At 49.0% G+C, this 18085-nt stretch overlaps 1 protein-coding gene across 1 annotated transcript; it reads right to left on the bottom strand.

Moving 5' to 3' along the window:
- Positions 1–69: 69 nt before the first annotated feature.
- Positions 70–14517, bottom strand: p4hb (prolyl 4-hydroxylase, beta polypeptide). Its single transcript, XM_047043732.1, has 11 exons — positions 14210–14517; positions 12448–12654; positions 9425–9558; positions 9128–9265; positions 7144–7248; positions 6777–6902; positions 6438–6638; positions 5563–5683; positions 4306–4487; positions 2976–3089; positions 70–1798 (listed from the first exon to the last, which is right to left on the bottom strand). The coding sequence occupies exons 1-11, from the start codon at positions 14346–14348 to the stop codon at positions 1724–1726; spliced, it is 1542 nt and encodes a 513-aa protein (XP_046899688.1). The 5' UTR covers positions 14349–14517; the 3' UTR covers positions 70–1723.
- Positions 14518–18085: the final 3568 nt, after the last annotated feature.

Here is an 18085-nt window from a genome sequence, read left to right as displayed (position 1 = left end):
TTTATAGGTGTTACTGCAATATGTTTGGATCCACAATGACGGAATGTAAATTGTAAAAATAAAAACAAGTAATTTTTACAGATTTTTATTTATTTATTTGGCCACCAGTTTTCATTGTATCGACGTCAAATTGAATGTGATGGAATGCTTGGTCTCTCGAACGTTTCCCCCAACCTACAGCTGCTGGCCCAGTCCTCATCCCTGACAAACTTCACCCTCCCATCCCTGACCATGTCCCCAAACACAGGCGAAAAAACGAATTCACAAGCCAAAACACACAACCATATCCCTGGAAGTGAGAAAAACAAATGAGCTGGAAACCGTCAAGGTAAGTCATTCAAAGTCTCACACGCACACACACACACACACACATTCTGACAAACCACACCCCCCCATGCACACCAGGACAGGAGTCAGGTCGAGTCAGAGGGATAGGGGCGTGGCCCAGTAGGGGTAGTGGGGGCGGGGCTGCTACACTGGTCCTTCCCCTTACGGATAAACGGACACCCGTCTCAGATACCCTCAACATCGTTCCCTTCAAGTTACAACCTCAACCCCTCAGTTACCATGTGGAATCTCTGATTGGCATAAACAGTGCAACCGACAGAAAACTCCCACCTTTCCCCACGACCGAACGAGCCCAGGGTTTGAGAGATTTACGTCCGAGGGCCAACACTGCCCCTGCTTGGAGTCTAGATTTCAACTGGGCATCCTCCTGGTATATAGATTAACAAATGTGAGATTAAAAATAAAAACCTTTATACTGTAAATACAATTAAATTAAAAAGAAAAATGTTCCAAAGTTTACCTTTCTTTTTTTATCTAAAAAAATAATAAGTCAGTAGCCATGCTGTGAGAAAAACAAAAACAAAACAGGGAAATGGAACTGAGGAGAAACCGTATGAGCAGAGGGGAACGAAGGCAGAGAGCGAAGGAAAGAGAAAACAAGTGACCCTCTGATTGCTCTTGGCTACAGATGCTTGTATTGCTTCCAGGGGCCTGTGTGCTACGCGGAACAAGCTTTCATTCATGTATCTGAACTTTACAAAAAAATAAAACAGCTGTAATCGAATGGCCCCGAGTCCCCCGAGAGGTCAGTCTTTATATGCCACCACACACACACACTCCACTAGCCGTCCAACTGCCCATCACAGGATCACTGGCTTCCCTGCCCAAGCCTACCAATACAGGCCCCACCCCAAGAGAACTTACTACCCCCATCCTCACGCTGAACAATGAGGCTTTTCAGGGGGAGAGGGAGGGGAAGGAATTTGCAATACTGAAGGGGGGGGGGGTTCATATTTATAAAATCATTTGTTAAATGGATATGTCAAGTATGTGTTTCAACGCAGTTTTCACAAAACATTTGGTTCATATTACACAAGGCAAACTCTTGTCATCGAATGAGGTGAATTTGATTTCGAAAAGTCAAAAAATAAAAAATAGAAAAAAAGGACACCCCTCTTTCGAGCGGTGGTATGCACCGTTCCATAGTTCGCATGGAGGTGTAGAAGAGTCCCATCTGGAGCAGAAGGTAGGGGCGGAGATTGGAGAGTCGGCCTCAGGGCTGTCAGAGTTCCTGCTGCGCCTGCTGACTGACGGGAGTAGTAGCTTAAGGAGACGTGTTAGTGTTCACAGGACAGAGGCGGTTTGCTGAGGGGTTGTGGGGTGGTGGTCCGTTGGAGGGGTGGGGGATCTTCTCTCCTCTCACCAGCGCCGGCTCTTATAATTCGTCGTGCTTCTCCTCGCCGTCCGAGTCCTCGCTGTCGCCGTCCTGATCTTCCCCGTCTTCCAAATCCTGAGAGGGGGGGGGGGGGGGATCAGAGGAGAGATGCTTCAACACGCCATAAACACAGATTATCCTCCACTTCAAACTTGTCGGGGATTAATTGTCATGCACACAGCCGCCGGGCATATTTCACCCTAGCATCAGTGTCAGACAGGATTAGAAATACTCGACACAAACCCCACAGAGACCAGTGTATCCCCTGTACATCCTCAGCTAACCCAAGCAGCGGGCGTGACGCGTGTGGGCCGTTCCGTGTAAACAATGCCGAGTCGCAACCCAAGAGTAAAGATGACATCTTTCTCTTGGCGAGGCCTGGAGGTCACCTTTGAGGAGGAGGCTGGGATCGGGGGGGAGGCTGTTGACTGGAATGAGCGTGTGGTGAATGTGGACGAGGCGAGGCATGTGTTGACTGAGGATGGTGGGAGAGTGTGTGTGTGGAGGGGGAGCGCTGCAGGGAGGGGGGGGGGGGGGGTTACTAGGGGCTCCATCAGTAAACAGCAGCAGCAACAGCTGTGGTGGGCATTAGATCCAGCAGCCGGACCCCCTAATTAGATTTCTGAGAAGGAGGATGGGGGGGGGGGGGGGGCTGGTTTGCGCTGGGTCTTGGATGCAGGCCCTGGCCCTAACACCCACTGGAGGTGCCAGAGGTGTGAAAATCAGGAGGCCCATCCCCTCTGCCTCCCCCAACCAAAACACCACGCTAGAAGCATTAAGGAAGGTAGATCACCGATCTGACAGACGGGGCCTTGGGATTGACCACGCCCCACTGGCTTCTCAATGAGGGGGGGGGGAAAGATATTGACATACTGCTTGCAAGGCTTGTTTTCTTAAACAACAAGGGGGGGGGGGGGGGGGGGGGGGGGGGGGGGGGTAAGGCGAGACTAGGGAGGAAGGAGCCAGGGGAGGGAGGTTACACTAACAGAACCACAGACTATCAATGGCATTTCAGGCCTGCCCCCTCACCTACACACAGAGACCTGGGATCACTCCGCAAATTGATTCTCTAGTTAAATATTCCCAAGAGCTGATATGGGAGCGTTTTTCCATATCCGCTTAGGACGTCGTCCATCTTGTTACTGATACACCCTCAGTCGGTAACATGAGCCTTTTGAAGTGATGAGAGCAGCATCTGGGCACCTGTAAAGGGCTGGGCTTTAACTGACCCTCTCCAGGGGGGTTTACTCACATCGTCCACCTCCTCGTCCACCTCCGCTCCCTCGGGCGCCCCGCCGTCCAGGCCGCCGCTCTCCAGGAACTTGGTGAAGCCCTCCAGCGTCCTCTCGCCGTTGTAGTCGATCACCTGGGGGACGAGACGCAGCGTTCAACACTCCTCATCAAACACACAGTCATGCAAATACTGAGGAGCGCGAGGCAAGCTCCTTAACAAAAGGATTGCAGAAACTCACAGTCTTTCATTGAATACGACTATGGGCCCAGTAAATGATGATGTACTGGAATAACATCAACAACATCAGACTGGAGATCTGCAGTCAGGGTAAGTTGGGCGGGGGGGGGGGGGGGTTGGGGGGGGGGGGGGGGCGGGTGGACGGACGACACACGACCCGAAAGCTCGATTGTTTACGAACGTGCCTGTTTACAGGGCTGGAGTTATGGGGGGGGGGGGGGGGGGGGGGGGCTTTGCCATGATACTCATAGAGACGTCTACCTCACACACACACACACACACGCCACAGCCGGCACGTCTCAAGTCCATCCAGCCCATAATGAGCTGTCAGAGCCTGAGTCTCTGGTGCAGCTGCCTCCTCTGTCCCAGAGTCCCTTCCCAGCCTGGCTGCTCTCTCGGAGGACCCCGTGGGGGTTAAACCCCTGGTTCTTAGCGAAAGGGAATCCCCTTTTCTATGAAGGCGGCCAACCTCTCCCAGACCGCCTGCTCCATGGAGCCCCAAGGGGAGAGGCTGGAGGGCCATGAGGGGACCTGGGGGGATGAAGGTGTCAGCAGGGGGGTATGAGAGAGAGAGAGAGAGAGAGAGAGAGAGGAGGGTGGTGGTCTCCTGGAGAGGAAGTCATTGATGGGACACCAGGAGAGGCTGCGAGGCAGTAAACACCGTCACAAAGGCAGGCTGGATGAGGAGCGGGGCCAGCAGCTAGGGTGTCAGCACGGCACGGCTAAATCAGGGAAGGCTGCGCACGGCTAAATCAGTGAAGGCTGCGTGTGTCCAAAGGGGGGGGCAACAAATAATAAGCTGAATGATGATACCCACCCCGCGACGCCTGAGGGAAAGTGTGAAATCACCGAGCCGGGTGGATGGATGAAGGGGGGGGGGGGGCGTAAACCAGTTTGGGAAGTGGAGGATGGATGAAATGGCTAGGTGGATGAAGGGTATGGCTGGCTAGCTTCACTGAGCTTCCAAAGCAGATAACTAAGGGGGAACACAAGGCTTCTGCATGCCCAGCCAGAAACGCTTCATCCCTTAGCGGTCGCCGCCGTCTTACCGGCCAGAAAAAAAGAAAAAAAAGGAGCGCAAAAGCTGAACTGGTGGTTTTGAGGGACTCACCTTGCGGTCGTCGCCCGCGGGGAAGAACTTGAGCGTGGGGAAGCTGTGCACTTTGACGGCGTCCACCTCGTTGGCGGTGGAGTCCATCTTGGCCACAATGATGTCTTTGCTGTCCTTGAAATGCTCCCCCAGCTTCTCCCAGATGGGGGTGAGCTGTTTGCAGTGGCCGCACCACGGAGCGTCTGAGCGGGGAGGAGGGAGAGCGGGCAGGGTGAGTTAGGAACACATTTTCAAATCAAGTTTTATTTTAGTCGAACCATTTCCTTTATACATTTTCATATACATTTTCATATTATATATTTGTGTCTTATTTTGAGTGTGAGAACCAACACTGCCGTGACCTTTTATCATGGCTGAAATGAACGCGACCAGTCGTGCAGTTACAGCACGGTTAAAAATACCTCCTCAAATGCACGTCCGCATGCATGGAAAACGGACTAAAAAAGATGCACGTGTAGATGGTCCATTGTGCTTTCAGCAGTTTCAGTAAGACCAAGAGCTTGACTGTAAGCCATTAAACTAAGCCTGTGGCTTTCAGCAGTGCGGGACTGGCAGCTGGGTTTGTGACAGGTGAGCCAGTCCTAGTGTCCTGGGCCTTGGTACCAACCCAGTCAGAGGACTGACGAGCACTGAGCATGGCACGGCCTATGCCCCACCCCCACCAATCCCATGGAGTTGTAGCGTCCCCTATGGAGTGACTGAACGTGAGCAACAACAAAAGCTCCAGCGATGAAACATTTCTCCACCCCCCCCCCCCCCCCCCCCCCCCCCCCCCCCCCCCCCCCAGGTCCCTTAACAGAACAGCCTTAATTTAGGGAGCGAGGGCTATTCAAATCCACACGGACGCTAAACGAGTCCTCGTGTTTTCGTTCTCGGTGTCTGGGGTTGCCTTCATTGATTAGCAGGAGGATGTGATCTGGACCATCTTGTGCACCAGAGGGTTAGCGCTGGAAGAGGCCGGCAGGCAGGGGGGAGGATGAGGGTGCAACTCAGGTTTCAGACTGTCTGCCCATGCACATCACCCCTCCCCCTGCTAGGGGGCGGGGGATTATGGAAAGGAGAGCCCCTTAAAATATGTCCGGGTCACTGGCACACCTCCCCCCCCCCGGGAGATTGAGCACATAGCAGGCATGGTTGTCGTGCAGTCATGCCCCTATGGCGTGGGCTCAGCCCTGGGCATACGGCCAGGCGGCTACAGCCACCCAGGGTACGGGGAGAGGTGGGGATCGAGTGAAAAATAAAATAATAAAGGCTTACAAAACTCGACGAAGACGTTCTTGGTGGGGTTGTAGACGACTTCCTCGAAGAGCTTGCCCACCAGGACCTTGACAGGGTTCTTGTCCCAGTCCTCGGGTACATCCTGGCTCATGAGGTGCGGCTGCAGGGGACATGAGAGGGCATGCACGATGAACGGAAACGTCCCGTCATCTTCAGCGAGGAAAACTGACATTTGTGTCTCGACACGAGCTTGGGCATATGATGCCAAACCCATTGAAAAATACCCACAACAAAATGTACAATTCTAAAATTTGTGATTAACTCCTTTCATGTTGCGCATCTGGGAAAACAGTTCAATTGCTACTGACTGTGGGTTTGCTGCTAGTGAGGGGTTGAGGGCTCAAGGCACCTTGGCTAGCAGTACATGTGGGTAATGGAGCCAGTCCATAGGAGCAGTAGGGCACAGACTGTTCTTTAGGTCAGCCTGCAGCCTGACCTATACTACTGAACTCCTTTTAGGAGAGGGGCCAACATGATCTAGGTTAGAGACCCATGTGACAGTGACAAACGCCTTCAGGGCGCAACCCCACAGCATGCCGCCTTTTCTCACACAGCGCAGTGGTTCTCAATCCTGGTCCTCGGGGACCCCCCCTGCCCTGCATGTTTTAGACGTTTCCTTCCTCAAAACACACCCGATTCAAATGAATGGGTCGTCATCAGGCCCATTTATTGGAATCAGGTGTGTTGGAGCAGGGAAACATCCAAAACATGCAGGACAGGGGGGGGTCCCCGAGGACCAGGATTGAGAACCACTGCTCTAAACGCACCCATTCAAGTTCCGTCGATCACAAAACATGTTTGTCCTACACCTCGCACATGCCCCGGGGGCTCCCCCCCCCCCGACGCGAGCGCACCTTGAGTTTGCCGTCTGTGAAGAGAGTGCAGAAGGCGATGATGTTCTCGGCGGTGATGTCCTCGTTCTCCGGCTTGTACTTGGTCATCTCGTCCTCCAGGGTGATGAGGCGGATGGCCGGGCACTCCTCCTTCTTCAGGCCGAAGAACTCCAGGATGCGCTGGTTGTCATCGATCTTGCTGTCGATGAAGATGAAGAGGATCTGCGGGGCGGAGGGGGAAAAGGACGATGGGAAACGTACATTGCGACCCTGGAGGACGGTTTGGAGCAAACGTTTAAAAGGACTTCCACAATGCCGCATGCATGCAAAGCAGCAGTAACCCATTTCCGAAACACGGACCTTGCCCTTGAAGCCCTCGGCGGCCTTCTTGAACTGGTCCATCTTTTCCTGGAAGTCGGCGGCCGCCTTGGGCACGAACAGGAGAATGTGGGACTTGATTTCCCCTCCGAAGATCTTGGGGGCAGTCTGGAGGAAAAGGAACGTGAACGGAGTGTGAACGGAACGTGAACGCTTACACGTGAAGAGGCATCCCTCGCGACTAGCGAGAGAAACGAAGGTGTGAAGAAACTCAAAATATACAACGCGTCTATATAACTGAGAACTATTGATTCAAGTGTAACAGTAAAAGTGAGGATCGGGAAACTGTAGGTCGCTTCTGCAGATAATGGTTGGCGTTTATGTGGGGCGTGATGGATGGAACAGTTACCTGCTCGGTGAATTCGATGACCAGAGGCAGCTGGTTGGATTTGATGAAGGCCAGCAGGTTCTCCTTGGTGAGCTCCCCATCGAAGGTGTTACGGCCCTCGTCAAACTGTCAACGTTACAGAAAACAGACTTTAGCTGGCGCTCGATAACCTCCCCCGCCCTTCCCTTGCCCAGCTGGGGTCTATATCTAACCGGTTCTGCCTGGGAACTCAGGAAAAGACGTTAAACCTTTAACATTAGACTTACTGGAAATCCCAGGAGGTTGAAAAGACTAACTGGGGGTTTTATTCAGTGTTAAGAATAGCAGCACACGCCTAGTGCCAGGCAGACCCTCGCTGGCACACAATGGAGTGTTGGAAACGGGTGTTCCACCACAGGGCTTACGGACACTGACTGGGAAACACGAGCCCTGTTCCTAACAGGAACTAAAAAGACAAAAACAAAAGTCCTGTAGCTGTTCTTACCCAGAGGACTTGTGTCAGGGGAGTGAGTCAGGAAAAGAGGGGCTTGTTGACGTGACAAGATGAAGCTACCTCATCCATGTCTAGGGAGTCAGGGGGCTGAGCGGTTAGGGAATCAGACTAGTAATCTGAAGGTTGCCAGTTCGATTCCCGGCCGTGCAAAATTACTTTGTGTAAGGGCAAGGCACTTCACCCTACTTGCCTAGGCGGAATGTCCCTGTAACTCGCCCCGGATAAGAGCGTCTGCTAAATGACTAAATGTAAATTTTTCAATAAACCACTCCAAAAAAAAATCAGCCAAGGATCCTATAGAATGACAGAATGCAAAGGCCCGCCCTTGGACTGCAAAAGGCCCCAATCAGCAGTGACCAGATATAGGATTTAAAGAAAAAACCTCATGACATTTGAAGGGAGATGGAATAAATGGCCAGCCTAGCCTGAATTTGTTTATCTTAGACAGTGTTTGCCATCACTCATTGAAAAGTGATATAGAATGCCAAGTGACTAAGAAACCATTTCCCAAAGAAAGTTCCTAAATGAACCATTGCACATCATTTCTGTCCCCAGAGACTCCTTGATGATGAGCAGAAGGATTACTACATACATTTAAAATCTAGAGAAGGGGGATGCAAGAGCAGCACATTACATAACTCTAATGGACTGCCCATGTGGACTCAGTTCACCCTCGTCAGTCTTGGCTGACCTTTGAGCCAAGTCTCACTCAGCAGCCAACAAGCCTCCGATTATGTCGATCGAGTGAAACAAATATGGTTATGTAATGAGGATGGAATACAATATCGATTTCTACACACCCTGGAAGACCACTCGATCATTTGAGTAGGTCGGAATGAACGTCATGGCCTTACATGATCCCAATAACTACGTTTGCTGGATGTGACCCGCTAACTTCGAAACTCAAACTCAAAAAGAACAGCGACAATCTCTCGCGTTTCAACTCGGCCCCTCAGAAGTCATGCTGGCAAGTCATTCCGTCACAAGCCTAGAAAGGTTGGCTGGACGACATTCGTTTGCACCTTCCAGACGCTTCCGAAGCTCGATGACATCATCCTCAGCGTGACCCAGTGCAAACGGCAAAGAGCCCAGAAGCAGGAGGACTGGGAGAAGCTTGCCGCGCTGTCCAAGGGACAGAATTAGCACAGGAGACCAGATAGGCCCACAGATATGGAAGACGGGCTTGTAGCTCGTAAAGCATGGAGCTGTCTGCAGACTATTCAAGTAACCCATTTGGACACAGAACTAGTGCGGGATGCATTGCACTAGTGATATACTGTATACTTAAAAGGGGATGGTCGGCCTGTTAAGCGTATTTATAAATCATTTTGACTTGGTCAACTGTGAGTCCCTAGACAGCTTTGGGGGCACGGCCATGAATGTTGGCCAATGTTAAGAAACCCAAAATGTGGGTTGAAGTACAAAACATATACAGTGCACGGGTGCCGAGCAATGATCCATTTTGGTCGCGCCAGTAACTTTTGACACACCAAAACTGAAAATAAATCCTACCTTCTTGAAGAGGACGACGCCGTCCTTGGACACCTCGTACTTGGCGTACACGGCGTCGTCTGAGGTGATGCCGAACGGCACGTCGTCGACAGCCTCGCCGGACTTCAGGAAGGCCTTTGCGCCCTCTGACTCGACGTCCTGTGGGGAGAGAGGGAAACGCCTGGCTCAGAGGAACCCCGTCTTGCATGTAGTAGGAGGAACGAGAAAGGGCAAGGAAAGCAAATCAAATCCCCCCCCCCCCCCCCCCTTTCGAACTCTGACAAGAGGCGTTTTAACCGGGGGGGGCTACCGTCTCACCTTGAAGAAGCCGATGACGGCGACCTCGTTGTCGGCGATCATGGACTCGGCCTGGGTAACCTCGGTGAGGGTGGTGGCGGCAGGTCCCGTGCGCTTCTTCAGCCAGTTGACGATGTCATCGGCTTGTCTGCCAGCTGCAGCAGACAAAGACAGGCACAGTTACCCCAGGCTGTGTTCCAACACTTCCCCCCAGTTACCCCGGGCTGTTACCCAGGGCCGTGTTCCAACACTTCCCACAGTTACCCCGGGCTGTGTTCCAACACTTCCCCCAGGCTGTATTTACAACACTTCCCCCCAGTTACCCCGTGCTGTTAACCCGGGCCGTGTTCCAAAACTTCCCCCAGGCCGTGTTCCAAGACTAACCAAAGTACCCTTAACGGTCCAGCTTTGTTACCACCGGCACCATTTCATAAGTATAAAGCAGGATAAGAAAGAGAACATCTCCACTATTCCAATTAGGATTTCAATTCAAAACGTCTGTGACTCCTGTTTACAAACGGCAAGGTGAGAAGTAAAGAGGATTGAAAGCAACTGTATTTGGACCCGGCCCAGATCACCAGCCTGGTATCCACACAGTCAAAAGGTACAGCCAGACGCAGATCAAACAACAGTGCAGAGGAACAAGTAGTAAAGTAAATGCCCTCTTATCCGCTTCACCATTTATCTTCCCAACGGTCTACACCCAGCAACCGTATCACCGCGCAGAAAAAAAAGGTGCTCAGGTGAGTGCTCAGGGAGGAGACATGCTTCCCTCTGCCCGGTGATACGTTTAGCGGGTGTAGTTAATTGAGAAAAATAGCTCCTCGATGAGACTGTTCACAACAGGGCATGTGGATTATCTTGAAAAACCAGGTCATGATTTCTGGAAAGAGACACTGCCGTTTTTCCAAATGTTCTTCTTTGGTGCTTTGAGCACCACAAGCCGAGCGACCATTTAGTTCCATTATAGTTTGAGACGGTCGACATTTCAAACTCAGTAACTCCCACCAAAACAATCTAGACGATACGTAGCACTGCAGCCAAGAGAAAAAATATGCATTTAGATATTGGGATGAATTACTCCTTTAACCCGCAGGCTTTTTAATGGAGGAGGGGGGGGGGGGGGGGGGGGGGGGGGGTGTAATGATGGACTACCGCCACTGGGAGGCGCTAGGTAGCACACCACAGACAGACAAGCTTGAGACAGCTGGAGAAGGGATTCTGCCCGTGGTCTTATGACCACACCTCTTGGGAGCCCCAACAAAGAAAGTGTGTGTGAGAAAGAGGGAGAGAAACAGTGAGAGAAAGGGAAGAAAGAGTGGAGGCAGAGTAGGCAGGCTGGGCTGGCCCCCCCCCCCCCTTTAAAACCACATAGCTCTGGCCCTGCCCACCAAAGGGAACGTGAGGAACTGCACATCGCACAGCTGGGCTGCTCGGACTGGGAGTGAGAGAGGGGGGGAGAGAGAGAGAGACAGCTGGAGCGAGAGAGAGAGAGAGACAGCTGGAGCGAGAGAGAGAGAGAGACAGCTGGAGCGAGAGAGAGAGACAGCTGGAGCGAGAGAGAGAGAGAGAGAGAGAGAGAGACAGCTGGAGCGAGAGAGAGAGAGAGAGAGACAGCTGGAGCGAGAGAGAGAGAGAGACAGCTGGAGCGAGAGAGAGAGAGAGACAGCTGGAGCGAGAGAGAGAGAGACAGCTGGAGAGAGAGAGAGAGAGAGAGAGAGAGAGAGACAGCTGGAGCGAGAGAGAGAGAGAGACAGCTGGAGCGAGAGAGAGAGAGACAGCTGGAGCGAGAGCGCGTGTGGGTAGAACGTATGGAGGAGGTGCCCCGACTTTACTCGCAGTCATAAGGGGGCTGAGGGAATGGCTCATTCACCCAACTCATTCTGCTGACTGATGGGAGTCAGGCTAGCGGCACGACTGACGTCATTACCAGCCGCCTGAGACGCCACTCAGAAAATAACCTCCTGAGCCGTCCATGTCTCGGACAATACCCAAGATTGTGTGGCTCAGATCAAAACAATGTCCTGTTCAGTGGGGCACTTTGGCATCGAGTCATTCAAATGTTATAGATAATGACTGAAAGGGTTGAGATAAAAAGTACCGGGTACAGTGTGAGGTGAGTGCATCTGATTTAGAGAGGAGTGGAGGAGCACTTTATTGATCCTCCGGGGGAAATGGCTCTGTTACAGCAGCAGGAATAAGCAACAAATACGACTGAGAAAACAAAATGCACCAGGAAGTACTGACTGATAAGACAAGAGGCAGGTCACTGTACAGTGAGGTGCATTCTGCGCCACCAGACTAATCCCTCATCGCGAGGTGTCATCTCCAGTTACAGTAAAAGCGGTTGGAAACCACAAATCGTACCAACGTGGACTAAACTGGTTTAACAGTGGAAGTCTATGATTGGCGTCGCTGACGTTCAGTGCCGGTGTCAGGCCAAATAGTGTCCTAGAGCCAAATAGTGTCCTACCTGACGTCACAATACCGTTCCGAAGCAAGGACACGTCCGTCACTATGCCAACCTTAAATTCCGGAGATATCTACGCGTGCTAGTGTATAGCTGTCATGGTTGCTATACTGGTTACCAGGTAAGAAGTTTTGTATTTAGGCTTATTTAAACCAGTTTATTCTACTTCCCTATTTAAAGTTTTCACTCGTTCAATAGCTGGTGCTAGCTAGCCGTTTGTCAAAAAAATTACTTATTTAGCATCAATTTTAATAGACCGGGAAGGCAACACGTATAGTATTCTACATGCGAGCGTTGCTGTCTCGGGAATGTCGAACGAGTGAAAACTTTAAAACAGTACAGTAGAATAAACTGGTTTAAATAAGCCTAAATACAAAACTTCCTACCTAGTAACCAGTATAGCAACCATGACAGTTTCCTGCTAGCACGCGTAGATACCTCGGGAATTTACGGTCGGCATAGCGACGGACGCGTCCTCGCTTCGGAACGGCATTGTGACGTCAGGTAGGACACTATTTGGCCCTAGGACACCATTTGGCCTTAGGACACTATTTGGCCTGACACAGCCACTCACCAGAGTATTCTTTGGGCGACTCCTTCTCTCCCCCCTTGAAGAACTTGATGGTGGGGTAGCCTCGGACGCCAAACTCCTGGGCCAGGTCCGCCTCCTCGGTGGCGTCTACCTTCCCCAGGCGGATCTCTGAGCCGTCCTTCTTCAGCATGCCCGCAGCTTTGGCAAACTCTGGGGCCAGAGCCTTGCAGTGACCACACCATGGGGCATCTAGAGTAGGAGAGAGAGTAATAGAGAGAGAGAGAGCCAGAGAGAGAGAGAGGGGAGTAGATTTGGTCATTTTTAGATTAAGTAATATTGGGTTGTACTACTGCTCTGAATGTGTGCATTTTCTACAGTGGCTGGTCAAGATGGTGTAATCATGATGTACAGGCGCCATTAAGTATTGTTGTAAGATCAAAGTCTAAAGGTAATTTCCTTTTACAAATTTAACAGCAATCATTTACCTGGTTGTATTATAATTGTTCACCAGATTTGTTTGTCATACCACCCACTAAAATAGGACTTGCTGGTAATTTTATGGCACCAATTGTGGAAGTTAAACGTGCAATTCTGATAAAAACAGTTTAACATATGAAACAGTTGAACTTTGTGAAGTACACGTCAACCTAGCACCTCATCCAACCCCCAAGGTCCCGCCCTTCTGAGATACGTGGGCAAACAAATGACCCTCCCCCAACGGCGCTCATTGGAAAGTACAACTCGTGGAGCATTCTCACTGGTCTATAGGCGTGTCAAACACCACATTCTGAACAGTTTGACAGTCGTGGAAAGAGATGCGAGTCTAGGGCACAATATATTCATAATAAAAGAATCCCTACCAACGAGTAGTCTATAGTTGTGTAATATATCTGAGTTAACAATCTGAATAAATCTGAACTCTAAAGAGCCTAAATCAGGAAATTGAAACGATTTCAACCAGACCAGAAAACCACATCTCTCAATCGAAACTTGGGCAGGAAATAAAGGCATATCTACACGTCATGCAGGCAAATAAACGTTTACCAGTCCCCACATTAAACCTGTTACTTGACAAATGATGTGCAAGCACAGACAATGTGTAAGCTCTTTAAATGGCAAGACCTACAACAGACCACTTTAGAGACAACAAATATTACAAGCATGATCTAGATGCAGAAACACATCCACGTGTAACGTTTACAAACTTAACTTAAGCCTTAGAAGCAATAATTTGGCACGAAACAATAAAACAAAACTGCCCATGCTTTATGTTCGTCAGCAAGCAGTAATTCATAACTGTACTAGATTAGCCTACCCATCTAGCGAATGCTTTATTTTTTATATTATAGGAGGAATGTGAGCATGTCTGTAGCTTCATTTCGCTGGTTGGTAACTGTATATTAAAAACACTTTAATAGAGCACGTAAAATGTAGCTTTGACGGGCCCTGCCCTATTCACATTATGAGAACGCGAACATTTAGCTAGTTTGAATAAAGCTTCGGCAAAGTAAGGTTGGTAAACATTAGCTTGATTGTTGGTTACGGTTTGCTAGATCTACTAATTAGGCAGAACGCATGAGACGAGCGAGCCAACAAGCATTATGTCACCTCGCATACCTACATGGATTTGTGATAACATGAATCAGATTCAGCTAGCTAGCTGGCTACCTGTCCAAGTTCACACCGGCTGCCTAGCTAATTCCCAATGATCTAAGCTACCTTCAAATTGCAACACATGAATGCAGTTTTTGAAAAGTAGGAAACGTCAACTACAGCATGCGTCTTTAGCGTATTGGCTACTTACAAAACTCAACAAGAATATTTGGGTGAGCTTTCAACGCATCCTCGAAGTTAGTTTTCTTCAGAACCAGGACATCATCTTCCTCGGTGATTTCAGCCCTGCTTGCCACAGCCAGTGTGCAGAGTAGGAAAAACTTCAACATGGTCACGGTCGACTGCGCTTTGTGATAAGTAACTTAACTGTAGCAAACAGACCAAATAATCGGAGGATATCGGTGTTATTTCGAGTAACGATAGCAACTGCAAGCTTGTGTTTTGTGTCTGCCGCTACTAACGTGGCATTGCGCGCAGGAACCAGAAGGGTCAGCCGAGGTGCGCATGCGCATTTATTAAGCAGAAAGCAGTTCGTGTTGAATTTTGACTGGACCACAGCTAACGACACCTGGAAGTGAATGCCGTAATTCGTTGTTGATTGTTTGGAGTCTGACGGTGCTTTTAATGTTGGGAGAGATGTACTTTGAGACTTGTTGACATAAAGGATGAGTTCCAGTGAACTCGTAAATCACATCTAAGCTTAGTCATTTTTAATGTATTTAATGTATTTACATAAAGTATTATGTAAAATAGCCAAATGCCTCCAATAGTATGGAACCTATAGCCAGGAGATTATTTACACAAATCAATGATTAATGGAGGCAGTCAGAATCACCCTCTAGTATCAAACCAAAATTAGCTTGAAATCAAATTGCTGATCATCTGACGAAGGTATGGCTTCTGAATCCAACAACTTTGTTGGGTGACAACGAAGTTCAGTAAATTCGTCTTTGGAAGACGTGTTCACGAGAGAACACGTTGCTTTTTCCTGTCTCAGGGTTCAACAGAGGTAGCGTCCGTCAGTGACTGTGCATGACGAAGCAAAAATAACTTGTTGCCAAGCATATGCAAACGATTTCCTCTACACAATCTTCAGCAACAATGTCTCAATTCAGTTATTAACAGTGACTGATAAAATTGGCTGAGTAGGGCGTAATTGTTTCAGGATAGCCTAAAGGAATGCATAAGCTACTGACAGCCTATTGCTGACCAACTAATATGTTTTCCTTTGTCCCATCAGATAGGCCTTACACATTCATAAACACTAATGACACACTAAAGACAGTGAAAAACGTTGAGAAATTGTTTATTTATTCAAAAAATAGCTGGAAACCTCTCCTTTATTAAGTAACTTAATGTTGGTGGCAGTCAGTATGAAATGTACTTTGATGTAAAACAAAAAGCTGGAAAAACTTGAATTCTCAATTTTCTGCAAATGCAGAAACACTTGTCTAACAGGCCAGAGTGGGTGCCAACTGTCAGCAATGCAATCTACAGAATGTCATCTGATTGGCTTAAACATTCTGCTGTTGTTCCCAGTCATTCTGGGCCACATCATCTCTCCTGCCCTGTGATGTGTCCTTCCTCAACCCCCCCCCCCCCCCCCCCCCCCCCCCCCCCCCCCCCCCCAGTTTACCTTCTAGTTCCTTAACCTTCTAGTTCCTTAAAAAGTAGTGTTGGAAACTTGAAAAGTATACTACTGGGAAGCAAGGCTTTTCTTGTCTTATGCCTCTCCCTGCACCCACTAACTGCTCTGCAAGCAGTGTGAGCTTATGGTTCCTGGTGGCCATTCAACAACAGAACTGGAACTCTGCGGTGCTGAGGGCATCTCAACTGTTCAGTTTAACAGCTTTGTCCGTCTGTGGGTTCACAAACTCAATGGGCTGAGTGCAGAAAGCTTTAAACTGGGCCTTCTCAACTCAACCCCCCCCCCCCCCCCCACACACACACACACACACACACACACTCTCAAGCAGATCCTCATCTTGCACTTTCCATTTCAAGGCAAATGAAAAATTACGTGAGGAAGTGGCCGAATTAACCTAATGCATTCACAAAGGGGAGCCGAGTAACGCGCGCGGCTGCACAAGTCAATCCACACACAGCGCCGGAGGCAAAGTTACGACCAATTCCGTGAGGTCATTCAATTAGCTCTTAATGAGTTTCTTACAGGGACCACGGCAGACAAGAGGCGACGAGGACACAGGACAGGATGTACGACGACGCGTAAGAGCTTTCCGATGAATGGGTTGCCATGCCGACGATACCCTCACTGCCTCGCAGTTCTGTTGACCTTGGGATTGGTGTGCTGCTGGGTATTTTAAACATAGGGATGTGCTGTGGGGAGGATTTCAATGCTTTAAAAAAAAGAATATACATGAACAATGAGGAAAACTATGCTGGACTATCCCACTGGAAGGGAGCACATTTTGAGAGGGCCACTTCAACACAGAACCTTGAACCCTTGTGTTATCTTCGTGTCATTCTGACCCATCAGTCATTGTGACCCATCGTCGTATTGCGACAACGATGGTTCGTTATGAACCTTTGGGTCATGTTACCCGAAGGCAGCACAAGGTTTAAACCACTGTGCAACGGTATTTCAATTAGAATGCTGCTTTTGCGTGTCTCATCTCCTTAAATACACAGCGCAATATTTACATAAAGGCATTTTCCTACCAATCGACTCTGATAAAGTAATTTGCCTATGGTCAAAACGTTTCAACAGTTTTTCCCAAGAGAAGCCTCAGAGTTGTTGACATGGCTGCCACTTCTGTTTAAGTGACACATCATCCTTCCGCCTCCCGTCCAATTTTTGCCTCAACATTGCATCATGTTTACAAGGCTGATCTGATCCCATTGCCAGCCTGCTTTTCTTTCATACAGGAGCTCCTTCTCTTCTCCCACTTCAAGATATGTGTATCAGCACTACACGTTATGTGGTGCTGTGATCATATGCTAATCTTGTACAGAAATACATGCAGTAGCAATCTTTATTATAACCTGAAAGTCAGTAATGGGATTTGACCACATGATGGCACAATTCACAAACTTGACATGCCAATGATAGCCCCCCCAGGCAGAAGCGGTCATGCTGGTCCAGAGCCCTCTAGCGGTGGATAAGGTGTGTTTTGCAGACCATGCAGACAGCATGTGCTGAACTGTACGTTAGACAAGTGGTCTTCAACCCTGGTTCTCAGAGCTCACTGTCCTGTATGTTCTATGTGTATGTTCCCGCTCCAAAACACTTGATTCAAATGAATGGGTTATTAATGAACTCTGCAAAAGCCTACAAACTTGTTTTGGAGCAGGGAAACATCTTAAACATGCAGGACATGGACCTTGAGGACCAAGGTTGAAAACCATTGTGCAGAACACCTGAACTAACACAACCTTTTATCAAACTGCTTTTGTGAATTCAAATAAAGCAATTAAGTACTGAGACATGCCCAGTTCTTAAAATGACCTTCAACATATATGTTATACATTAATATTAGATATAGGCCTATAATAAGAACACTATCATCCAATTATAAGATTTATATGAAGTAACATTGCAATATTAGTGAACCAAAAATGATCTTCCTCCCCAACCTCTGACACATTTGTATTCAGCCTGGCAGGATATGATGTCAGAGACACGATATCCCAACAGGTCATGGCCAGCTGGAGATAGGCAGCTCCTATGTTTTAATTCAACCACTGTTTCCATAGCGACCTGTATGACACATCAGTCTAACAGACGATTGTTATCCGGACTCTGCGGGGTGGTGTGTGTGTATGTATGTGCGTGTGTGTGTGTGGGCTTGATAGTAAGAAGGTTATCGTCCCTTAAAACAGACCTCCATTCAAACGGAAGTGGGGGATTTTCTATGTGCACCAATCAGTCATGCTGTCCATTTAGGGTTTTAAAGAAGATGAAAGGAAGCACATGTAAATATGACTCGACTGTAGGGGCGGAGTGGAGTCCAACCACACTCTGATCCACCATCAGAGGTTACGAAGCATTACACAAGGTAAACAGTCTCTCACCCCCATGGGAAAAGATGAAACTGGCACCCACAAA

The sequence above is a fragment of the Hypomesus transpacificus genome, chromosome 21, assembly GCF_021917145.1.
Source record: "Hypomesus transpacificus isolate Combined female chromosome 21, fHypTra1, whole genome shotgun sequence".
NCBI classification, from domain to species: domain Eukaryota; kingdom Metazoa; phylum Chordata; class Actinopteri; order Osmeriformes; family Osmeridae; genus Hypomesus; species Hypomesus transpacificus.
This window is presented reverse-complemented; position numbering and strand designations above follow the sequence as displayed.